The sequence below is a fragment of the Trachemys scripta genome, chromosome 24 (genome assembly GCF_013100865.1).
Source record: "Trachemys scripta elegans isolate TJP31775 chromosome 24, CAS_Tse_1.0, whole genome shotgun sequence".
Lineage (NCBI taxonomy): Eukaryota > Metazoa > Chordata > Testudines > Emydidae > Trachemys > Trachemys scripta.
In genome coordinates this window covers 10,289,089-10,300,670 of record NC_048321.1, presented here as the reverse complement: position 1 = coordinate 10,300,670, position 11,582 = coordinate 10,289,089, and the positions used below count along the sequence as shown (strand labels likewise).

The following is an 11,582-nucleotide window of genomic DNA, read 5'->3' as shown; positions in this document are numbered from 1 at the left end:
GCAGCAAGAGGAAATGCTTGGGGCCAGTTTCAGGGGAGTTGAGAGCGCAGGGTTTGTATCGTGAGCTGGGCAGGGAGGTTTCCTGAGAAGACTCCACACTTTGCTCCTGCCGTCCAAGGAGAGCGACAAGTGTCTCAGCTCACCCCTGCGATGTAGGCATGATCTCCACTTTACAGCTGGGGAAACTGAGGCAGGGCCTTGCTGAAGTCACAGCGGCAGAGCTGGAAACAGAAGCTACATTCTCTGCCTCCCAACTGCCTGCTCTAACCACTCAAACATACTCTCTTGCATTCTGCTACCAGGTACTGTGGGACTATCAAACACAGGTCTACTTCTTAGGTCCTCTCCCAGCCCATGAACTTCAGTGGGGGACCTTCAGGACCCACTCCTTAACCACCTCTAACATTTCAGCGAGAAGGTGGCAGCACAAATCAGCCTTCAGCGTTAATGAGCGGCAGCCTCTGCTCCTGTGAACGGCGTGGCAGATTCCAGTGGGGCGGACGCATTAACCTGGGAGTGATGGCAGAAGCGGAGTGCCTGGCACAGGGGTGAGAAGTAAACGCAACGGTATTTTGCATTGTAAAAAGTTCAGCTGACTGGACAGACCCAAGGTGAACCAGCAGAACGCACCACGACCCGGACAGTCGAGAAAGGAAGGCGATTAAAACCAAGAAGCATCAAGAACCCTCTGAGCCATGTTTTATTCTGGGATAGCGCATAGCTCAGGACTACCAGTAGATGGCACTACAATCCCCAAACGCCTGCGGGCAGGACTGATTCATTGCCCTACGCCTGGTGCATTTACACTGGTTCTGATCCAGATTCTGCGCCGCGTAAACCACAACAGGGCAAGGCACTTGGGAATCAAGGCCTGGGATTTCAGTGCTACCGACCAGATCGGCGGTAGAGATCCGCGAAGCAGACCCAGGCTCCTCGGACTAGATCTTGGCCCCTAGACCTCCTCCCGGGCGGATCTGATTCCAGGTTGGGGATGATTTGTAGTTAAGTGCCACTGACTCCTCAGAATTCTTTCCACATCCTGTTACATGCTAAGGGAACGCGAGTCAATGGAAAACCCAAGCGGACAGACGTGTCTTTGCGAAGCTGCTGGCGTTTTCCAAGCGGAGGAAAACCGGCTTTGTTTAAAAAGTCCCTGACATTCCCTCCCCGGGAAAACAGCCCCTTTCGCTTAAATGTGCAAAAGAAGATCTCTAGAGCGAGCAAGCGAGCGCGTCTTTGCAGCCCAAGCGGGGAAGCCGCACAGTCCACCCAAGGCAGAGGAGGAAGCAAAACGCCCGGGGCAGGTCGCGAAACGGCACGAGGCTTTCCTGCAAAAACGGCACGTTGACTAAAACTGGTCAAATTCCCACGGGGCTGAGAGGAGAATCTGGAAGGGGTTTAAACCCAAGGACCCGATTCTCGAGGACAACTAAGGTTCTTTGACGCCGCTCAGGCAGCACAAAAGGGGCCCGCCTGTGGGCGCGGGGTACGGTTACTCCCACTTTAAGGCCTCCTTATTGGGGCCTAAAGGGGCTTCGGTGTGAATGAGAATCAGGCCCCCAGAGCGACAGCGGTGAATGATCCCTGTAGACATTGATCCTGAGGCATTGTGCCCAGGGACCCTTTCACACCACTACGCTCCTCGGAGGCAGCAACTCCCGTTAGCTGGAGCCTAAGCCCTTGAGTGCGTGCTGGCAGGATGAGGGGCTCAGTGGTGCCCCCCGGGGACCGACCGAGCCAGGCCGGAGCTACGCTAGTTCTGCCGAACTGGACCGGTGGCAGCGTTAACTATTTACATCCCTGAACCGCACGACCTTCTGAACCGCCCCCCTCGCCCCGCCCTGCTCCAGGGAGGGGGCGGCCGCCTGGAGGGGGGGGAAGGGGGCTACGACGTGTGGCACTGGACGTGCGGGCGCGAGGCCTCCTCGAAGTCGTCTTCGTGGTAGGCCTCGCCGGCGTGGGGTTGCCACCAGTGTCCCGGCTGGGAGAAGTAGTCGTTCAGTTCCACCTCCTGCATGTCCTCCGTCGCCATGACCTCTTCTTGGGGGGGGAAGAAGGTGCGGAGCTGGCGGAGACGGTCCGGGGAGAGCCAGCCTGGCTCTGGGAATCTCACCTGGGGGACGCAAAGCGAGATGTGGAAGGACATCCAGGACAGAGGGCCCATAGTGCAGGGAGGGTGGGAAAGTCCCTGACAGCAAGAGCTGTCATCAACATCACCCCAACAGCCCCGGCTCCACTCTTGTCCTCCCTCCTGATGGAAACGACCCCCGAATGAGTCAATGAACCCACAATGTGTCCACCTAAAAGCTATGCCCACAACCAAAGCACTGAAGTCTAGTAGCTGGAGGCAGCAGGTGACTCATAAGCCTCTAATGTGAACCGGGCACTAGAGGGAGACAAACAGTCACCAGGGGCTATAGCCCACCGTCCTCACCGGTCACGGATCTAAGCCAGAGACGCTGCCGCTCCGCCCAGCCCTGATTGCTTCTCTGATCTTCCCATTAACTTGGCTCCGCCCTGCTTCTCCCCAGATGCTCCGAACGGACGGCCCCTTCCAGGCGTGGCTCTGGGTCCCAGATCCACATAGGGAGGGGCTAATCATGGATACAGAGCCCCATGCAAGGCTGGTGGGTGCTTTGTGAGAGGTATCAGAGCTGGGAATAGATCCCCGCTCCCCGGTCTCTGCATCTCAGCCCCCAGACGGTGGCTGCTGCTCGGTGTAGGGCTGACCGAGACAGGAGGCAAAACCCTCTCAAGCCTGGATGGGGTTGGCTGGGTGTCTCTTTGGGGCAGCCGGTCATTCCATTGCTGCGGAGCTCAGGGTCCTCAGCTGATGGCATAGGGCCATTAACGGGGCTCGGGTCACTGACACCCCCGCTGGGGATCAGCCCCGTGGGCTCCCTTGGAAGGTACCTGCCCCGCCCCTCACCTGGAAGTGTATGATGAGCCGGCCCTTCTGGGCGGGGTTTCTGTAGACGGGCATGCCCTCGTTAGGGACGCACTTCACGGATCCCGGCCGGATGACGTCACCTGCGCGGGCGGGGGTTAAAGAAAGCCAGGCGGTTTCAGCCCCTGTGCGGGACGCTGGTTTGGAAACCCACATGCCTGTAGCCTCGTAGGGTTGGGACAGCTCCCTGCACGGCCCCTGGCTTGCTGGGCTCCAGCCGGCGTCCCCCTAACGGCAGTGAGCCCAAGGGACCGCGTCAGGGTCCCACCTTGGCAGGCTGTGCTCAAGAGGTGCTAGGGAGATGCCCAGAACAGGACATTCAAGGGGCTGGGGAGTTTGGGGAGGTCCATAGATGAGCCTCCCACCATGGCCTGTGTGGTGGGGGGCTCCCCGCTGCAGGGCTTTGCTTGACTGACCTTCAAAGGAGGCATCTTTTGGGTCCAACATGTGTTGGGGTCTGGGCCATCCCTGGGCTACCTAGGGGCTGTCTACAGGGTATAGTATTGATTCCCTGTGGTTGCATTTAATCTGAGTCATGTGACCAGAAGTCATGGTGATGGGCACACAAACAAATAAAGGTCAGGTCTGTCCAGAGGGGGCGGATATCACCCTCATGCTACAGGTAGGGAAACTGAGACACCGTGAGGGGAAGTGGCTTACCCAAGGTCACAAAGCAAGTCAGTGGCAGAGGTGGGAATAGAACCCAGGAGTCCTGGTGTCCAGTCCCCCCTGCTCTAACCCACTAGACCCCACATCCCTCCCAGACTTGGGAACAGAACCGAGGAGTCCTGGTGACCGGTCCCCCCTGCTCTAACCCACTAGACCCCTCCCAGACTTGGGAATAGAACCCAGGAGTCCTGGTGACCAGTCTCCCCTGCTCTAACCCACTAGACCCCTCCCAGACTTGGGAATAGAACCCAGGAGTCCTGGTGACCAGTCTCCCCTGCTCTAACCCACTAGACCCCTCCCAGACTTGGGAATAGAACCCAGGAGTCCTGGTGTCCAGTCCCCCCTGCTCTAACCCACGAGGCCCCTCCCAGACTTGGGAACAGAACCCAGGAGTCCTGGTGACCAGTCCCCCCTGCTCTAACTACTCCCCTCCCAGGAACAGAACCCAGGAGTCCTGACTGCTCTGGGTTGCTGACTCACCAAGCTGCGAGGAGACGAGCAGGGGCCTGTTGTCCAGAGTGCGGACAACTTGCCTGAAGCCGCACAGAGCCTCCACCAGGCTGATTTCCTTTCGGAGGACCAGATTGTTGCCGATGCGCTGGAAGACGGGGTGTTCCTTCTGATCCAGGACGATGACCACATCCCCGGGCTCTAGGCCGGGCACCTGGTCCCCTTCCTCGTGGAACGTGATCCTCTGCCCGTCCTGCATGCCTGCAAAATCAACACTGATAACCCGGCGCCCCGGATCACCCCCCAGGCTAGTTCTCCAAGTGCCTGTCCTGGCTCCCCAGGGCCGGACTCAACCCTCTCTCGATCCAGACAGCGCCCTGGCCTCACCTCTGTCCAGGTGGACGTTCAAGATCTTCTTCTCTCGCACCACCCGCCTGCCGTTGCAGGTGAGGCAGCGATCGAGGGGCCGGACCCACTCGCCCTGGCCCTGGCATTGCGAGCACATGGTCTGTATCTGCTGGATCATGCTGGGCCCCAACTGGTGGACGTGAAACTCCATGCCGGTGCCGTGGCACTTGGGGCACCTGCTGTCGACGCCCTCCCGGACCCCGCAGCCTGCGGACAAGGGAGGAGAGACAAGGCCGAGGGCGTCAGTGCAGCCCTGGGGGCTCGTCTCTGAGCCAGGAGATGTGAGGCGGAGCTACACAGCAGCAGGTTCGGGGCGAAGCTCTCGCATCGTTTCCAGCTTACATCCCCTCATGGGCAGGGTGAACGGACACATGGAACAGATGGACGGGAGGTACCAGCCAGGGATCTCTGAGCTCTTGGCGGAGGAGAGAAGGGGTGGAGCAAAATCCTCATCCCCAGTGCCTGGCGCTGCCCATCTGGTGCAGTGATTTTGGCAGAGCTGGGGATAGAACCCAGGAGTCCTGACTCCCAGTCCCCTGCTCTAACCACTAGCCCCCACCCCCTCCTGGACACAGGAACAGAACCCAGGAGTCCTGACTCCCAGTCCCCTGCTCTAACCACTAGCCCCCACTTCTCTGACCCAGGAACAGAACCCAGGAGTCCTGACTCCCACGCCTTCCTGCCCTAATCACTAGGTCACACTCCCCTCCTGGAGCCAAGAACAGAACCTGAGTCTTGACTCCCAGCCCCTTGCTCCGGCCCCTGGACCAAGCTTCCTCTCCATACCCCCACAGCGGAGTCTCCATAATCTGAGGGTGAAACTCAGCGGGAAGCAGACGCGGCAGGGCTGCGCTTGAGAGAGTGTAGGATCAGGCCCCCCGAGCCCCGCCTCCCATTACAACCCCACCCCCAAATCAAGGTCACATGGCTGCCATAGGGAACTTTGAAATGCACATGGGAAAGAGGAAGTCCCAATAGGCTCCGCCCTTCCTGTTCCTCATTGGCTGGAGATTGGAGGGGCGGAGCTAGGCTTCCCACCTGACTTTTTACATTGAAATAAGATGCAGGGCCCCAGAGCCCGTGGCTCACGCACCGTTGCACTTGCTGCAGATGACGTTCTTCTGCAGGGACAGCTTTCGGGTGGTGCCGTTGTACAGATCCTCCAGGGTCACCGAGAGCGGATGCACCACGGTCTTTCCTGACCACAGGACAGAGAGAGATCAGACGCCGATCAAGGACACGGCTCCCCTCCCGATGCCCCACAGGGACAGCAGTCTCCCCTCCCCTAAAGCCATCTCCAGAGTGCCTTAGAAAAGCTTTACAAGCTAAGTACATACTGGGAACGCTTTGCCCAACCCAGAAAGGCCGCCACCTCTGAGGTGGAAAGTAGAACAATGCTGCGCAGGGATCACTCACCCAGCCCTGAAATGCAGCCACCTCTGGGGATGGAAGGAGGCAACTGTTGAACAGCTATATAATGTCACGCAAGAGCTTAGTATCAAAACCGTCCTGTCACAGTCACAGGACCCTCTCCAGTCTGAGTTCACCCCTACAGGTGACAGACCTCTTCCACTCTTGGCCCGGGTACCTGGGCTACCCTGATAGCAGGCCTGGCTGGGTTTGGCCCATGCAATTCTTCCCTTCGGGAGCCAGTCAATACAGAGACCAGACAACTTTCTTAAAAGAAAGAATTGTTCAATCTTAACAGCAAAGCAGGAGAGGGAGGGAGGATTTTAACCCAATAAAGAGTCAATCTGCACATCCGTCTTCCTCCAAGGCTTATCAGCCCCTGGAAACTGAGGAAGTTCCCAGTCGCTTTGCAGGACCCGTGTCTCCATCTTGGCCTCTTCTCCAAACAACTCACTGGCAACTGCCCTCCCCCACCCCCGGCTCTCTAGACCATAGTGATCTGTCAGTTCCCAGCCCTAGCGAGATAGCTGGATAACTTCAGCATCTTCACGACTACTAGCGCGGGGTTTGTTTCTTCACTTCCTGTTCACTGGGTGGGGTTTGATCTGGAACCCCTGTTCCCTACCATGGTTCCCAACAACCCTGCTGTTAAACAGACCCACCTATGCAGCCAGTAAACATATGGGTGTCGTCACACAGTAATCATTTCCCATGATCAGGTCACACGGTCTTTATACATTAATACAGAGCGGCCCCTTCTCCTTCACACCCTGTAGTTAACTAAAAGCCCCGGGGCAATGTAGAGAGTCAGGATGTAATTATCTGAGTGGGAATGGCTATGGGGCTGTAATGAAGATGAAGGGCTAGGGCCTCGTTTGTAAAGGGGTCGCCCCCGGCAACACGGCGCCCCCTAGAGCTACATGGAGGGACCGGTTCCGTGAGAATTCCAGGGGAAGAGAGCCCTCCACTGACTTGCCAACGCCTCTCTCTGCAGCACCCCAGTTTAACGCAGGACCAGATCACAACCCAAAGTGGCTGTGGGGAGACCTCACTGCCTAAGACCCACCCTCCGCCCCCCCAGCTCAGTAGAATAAATCTGGACTCACTTATCCTTTCTTAGCTTGCCTTCAGCAGGGACAATACACAACATCAATGCAGCCTATTGCTGCAGGACCTGAGCCGCCGGGGGCCTCCCAGAGCCAGACCCCCACCGTCTCCCTTGAACAGGAAGACCTGAAGGCTTAACCCTGATCTCTAGCATGGGTGAGCCCATCCCCTGCAATCAGCACGAAGCCCTGTGTCCCAGCAACCCATCCCAGGTACCTCTCCTCTCTGGCCGGCCAGGCATCCGCACCCCGCCTCCGAAGAACATGTTGAATATGTCCATCGGGGACCCAAATCCTCCTCGGCCTCCAGTGCCGCCTTCTTTCATGGCCCGCTCCCCGCCCCGGTCATACAGCGCCCTCTTTTGGGTGTCCGACAGCACCTCGTAGGCTTGCGAGATCTGCTTGAACTGGGGAAGGGGAGAGGGTTAGAGACGCCGCCTGTCCCAGCGGGTGAGCGGCGCAAAGGGGTCGCTGCCCTCTTTACCTACCCGCTCTCCTTCGCTGGGGTTCTTGTCGGGATGGTATTTCAGCGCCAGCCGCCGGTACGCTCGCTTGATCTCGTCCAAGGTGGCGCCCGGCTTGACGCCCAAGAGGTCGTAGTAGCCCGTTTCTTTCACCATCTTTCCCCTCTGATGCGCTGGTGGAGGAGGAGAAAGCGGGTTCAAAGAGGGACCCCTGCCAGTCCAAGGCCACCGTGCCAGTGCCGCGCATAGCCGCTGGCTCCCCCGAACTGCTGCACCCATTCAAATAGGCCTGACAGACTATATACCAGCCTAGGAAACCCATATGGCCCCCAACGCTGCAGTATCTGAGCACCTCAAAATCTTTAACCCCCGTGAGGCAGGGCTGTGCTATTATCCCCATGGTACCAATGGGGAAACCGAGGCATGTAGCGGCTAAGGGACTCACTCAAAGTGGCAAAGCTGGGAATCGAACCCAGGACTCCCAAGTCCTAGGTTACTGCCCCAGGCAGGGAACATACCCACAAATGGGACTCTAGTGCTAGTGGCAGGATTAAGAGCCCTGGAGGCTGGAATCCTCTGTTTATCCAGACAGCAGAACATGCCCCCTGCCCCGTGGATCTGCGGTCACGGCTGGGCCAAACCCGAGTGGCACTGCGACCCCACATGGAACGACCCCGGAGCGGGAAGCTGGGTCCAGCCCTACAGAACAGGAGCCAAGCCACCACTCCGGGTTCACTCTGGCCCCGAGCCTCCGTTTCAGATTTTGCCCCCGAAAACCTCTGCGCAGCCCCTGCTTCTGGCTTGGAAATCTCCCAATTAATGCCGGTGGCGACGGTGGTTTTGGCAGCACGGATATCTGCCCGCTGGGAACTACAATAAGTCCCTCTCCGAATTTACTGCCGACACGAGCCGCCAGGCAGGAATCACTAGGGACCAGGGCTAACGGAGGACGGGTTATCTAGCAGCGAAAGGCTCCAGACCCTCTTATCCACCCAACTCGTCCCCATCCTTGGCAATATGCTGGAAACAGACAGCATCTGCTGCCCTATGGATTACCGTGGCCTGTGCCTTTAAGCACCGGGGTGTGGCGTGTTGAGTGTGAAGAAGGCTCAGAATGGGGACACCCCTCCCTTCTGTGTTCCCCTATTTAATCCCTCCCCACGCTTCTTGCCCAGCTCCCCTCCCCTCCAAACCAGGGCAGCTAAGCCTGTTTAGCATTGGCCGGTGGAAAAGGCTCTTGGCTCAGGTCATTAAAAAAGCGGACCACCTTGACTGCTAGCAGCAGACTGGCCTAATTCAGCTGCACTGACAGCACCGAGGGGCAATGCAGCTGACCCTGGGCGCTGGAAACTCCACTGCGATTAGGTTACCAAAGAGGGTTGAATAACGCAGCACCGGCACACTTTGTTGCCTGATTCTGTAAGGAGCTGAATGCCTGCCGAGGGGGGACGGGCACCCTCAGCTGCTCCGGAAGTCCACAGACGCTGAGGGTGCTCACTAGCTCCCAGGAGATGCTCAGCTGCTGGCAGGCTCAGACCCTGCAGTGCTTCTGGACCCTCTCCCAGATTACAGGTCAGACAGAACCCAACTTTGACCGAGTTCGTGGGATTCCTAGATCTGTGCCCTTGTTCCAGATCCCCGGCCCAGGATGCCTGAGGAGGTGAAGGGCATGGTGTAAGTTACACGCCCAGTAGCTTGGACAGGGTAAGTCTGAAGCCAGCGTGATCTGTTCCCTTGCCCCCCACCCATCCAATGCACACAGCGCATTCCTGAGCTCATGCTCTTATCCTAAAGGCTGCAGCTGGAACCTTGATTTGGACCAATTGAAACCGGCTTGGCACCAGTGCAATCTTCCAAGTCCACGTGAAGCCCCCTCCATAGCAGGGTGAGACCCGTGCCAACTTCAGCCATTTTGAAACACAGTTTAAAGGGCAAAGAGACCGCAGCGCGGGCTACCAGCTTCCTTCCACAACAACTGGGGCCAGATGTTGGAAGATTCACCACGGACAGGTTAAACTGGCTTGCCCAGGGCTAGGTACGAATGATGGTGAGGCTGCAGGATCAACGCCCTGGTGACGGGCCTGGCAATTCTCAGTTGTCGGCAGTTTCACCAGGGTGCTGTCCCTGGACCCCGCTGGGGTGTAACAGCCTCGGGCTAGTAGACGACTAATAAGATCAAAGCTCCACCGTCCTCCACTTGCTGGAAGGAGTTTGCTCTCTTCTCCTCACGCCAGAGCCTCTTGTCTACTGCAAGTGGGGAGGGTCTTCACTACTGTCCCCCCCACCCCCTGCCTCTGTTTCTAGGGTTCCCTTCCTCCACAAATAGCTACTGCACCTCTGCTGCGTCTCAGCGCTCTTCTGGGCAGTAGCACATCCAGATCACCCACACAGGGCTCTGAACAGCAGTTGTGAAACTGACCGGAATTTTGTTAATTACAGGGTCAGCAAAGCTCCCAGCCCCAGCGAGGAGTGGTCTGTCTGCAGACTCAGGCACACGGGGCTGCTTTGTTCATACTTGGGTGTTTTTCCTTTGTAGCTTTAATGGCTGGAAAAGTCTGTCCAAATGAAAGCAGAGGGTGTTGCAGATGCTGCTGGGAAAAGCACCTTCGACTCAGTGGGTTGGGGTTTTTTCAAGGTAACACTGGGAGTATCTTAGGACAGCTCTGCCAACAGGTGCTCGGAGACTATGGTGCTGAGGGCCAGATAAGAACCTGAATAGAATAGAACATCCTTCTCTCTCCACAACAGAGACCCCGAATACCTGCAGCACAGCTAGCCCTGCAGAAAGCACAGCGGGTCCGGCAGCTCACAAGAGTTCAATCAGGCCAGGCCAGAATTTGGGGCTGGGCCTTTTCCTCCGATACCACTGTAGAGGAGTCTATGGGCTTGACTTCACTGCGGCATTAGCCCAAGCATCACCCCCAACCGGACGCCCATCCACACACAAAGATCTTTCGCTCGAGTTAAGTGGTGCTTTAACCCCACGCTGGGTGGGTAGTTGAAGCTGGAGTGATGCTGATGTAGTGGGGACTCTGTTCTGCTCGAGTTATTTCACAGCTCTCACTTGAGCTAGGCTCACTCACGGTGGTGCAAATCCCTCTATGGACCCATTTATATTGGTTTAAAATTGGCTATGTCAATTTAACTCATGCATGTAAACCTACCAAAGCGAAACCAATATAAGAGAGTTCGCACGCAGTTACACCGGCTTAACTAAATCTGCTTAAAAATGCACCTTTAATTAAACAGGGGCAACTGTGTGCCTAGCCCAGGCCTTATTTTAGTTTCAAATGGGAAGCGACACCACAGTGCAAAAGCATTTCTTAATTGGCGGTCTCAGCAGAGAGAGCAAGGGCAAGGCAGGGCAGGGGTCATGGGGGAGATGCTAACAGGACAGCACTGGGAAGCACGGACTGGCGCCAGCCGTCCTGTATCGTTTCTGAAGATGAACGAAAGATCTCCGTTTGCAGGGCTGTCAACTTAGAGGGAAGTTAACTAACTCGAGGTAACTCTGCAGTGAAGACGAGCCCTATGAAGTACCCACTGTCAGTGGGTACTTCAGAGACGGGGCTGGAGCACCAGTGGATTTAGGGTCAGGGGGAGGGGAGGCACTGGTGAAGAATGAATCTTCTAGGCAAACGGAGCAGGGATAGCACCAACCAGCCCCATCCCTGACCCTGGAAGGGCGCTCAGTCCCCCTGGCCCATTTGGACATTGGCCTCTCTGCTCCGGGTGCCAACAGGGAGGGTGATGGCGTTCCACCCTGCAGCACCTGGGGAAGGGTGGGGCTGCCCTACTTCTCCCAGCCGCCCTTAGCGTGGGGTGCTGATCTCTGGGGTGACACAGCCCTGACCCTACCTCACGGGGGAGGGAAGGGGGGCGCCTGGACCCTGGGATGGGGCAGGGACTCAGGCATCTAGGGACTGGCCAATCAATCCCTGGGCTGGGGGAGTAACCCAGGGGGCTGTCTAGGATTTCTCCCAACAGGGTATCAGTCTCTAAGGTGGGGAAAGAACCCAGGCGTCCGGGAAAGGAGGGCTGGTCTCTGGGTCTCCCAGCGGGGACAAGCACATCAGTCCCTGGGGTGGGTGTAAATCCACGGGGTGGGGGGATGTTTGGGGGTGGGGG

At 57.5% G+C, this 11,582-nt stretch overlaps 1 protein-coding gene across 1 annotated transcript; it reads right to left on the bottom strand.

The window, feature by feature from the left end:
- Nucleotides 1-679: 679 nt before the first annotated feature.
- LOC117869598 (dnaJ homolog subfamily A member 1-like) lies at nucleotides 680-11,537 on the bottom strand. The gene is made up of 7 exons (XM_034756569.1): nucleotides 7,479-11,537; nucleotides 7,208-7,397; nucleotides 5,568-5,672; nucleotides 4,454-4,681; nucleotides 4,097-4,327; nucleotides 2,930-3,030; nucleotides 680-2,113 (listed from the first exon to the last, which is right to left on the bottom strand). Exons 1-7 carry the CDS (start codon nucleotides 7,731-7,733, stop codon nucleotides 1,886-1,888), a joined length of 1,338 nt encoding a protein of 445 aa, XP_034612460.1. The 5' UTR covers nucleotides 7,734-11,537; the 3' UTR covers nucleotides 680-1,885.
- Nucleotides 11,538-11,582: the final 45 nt, after the last annotated feature.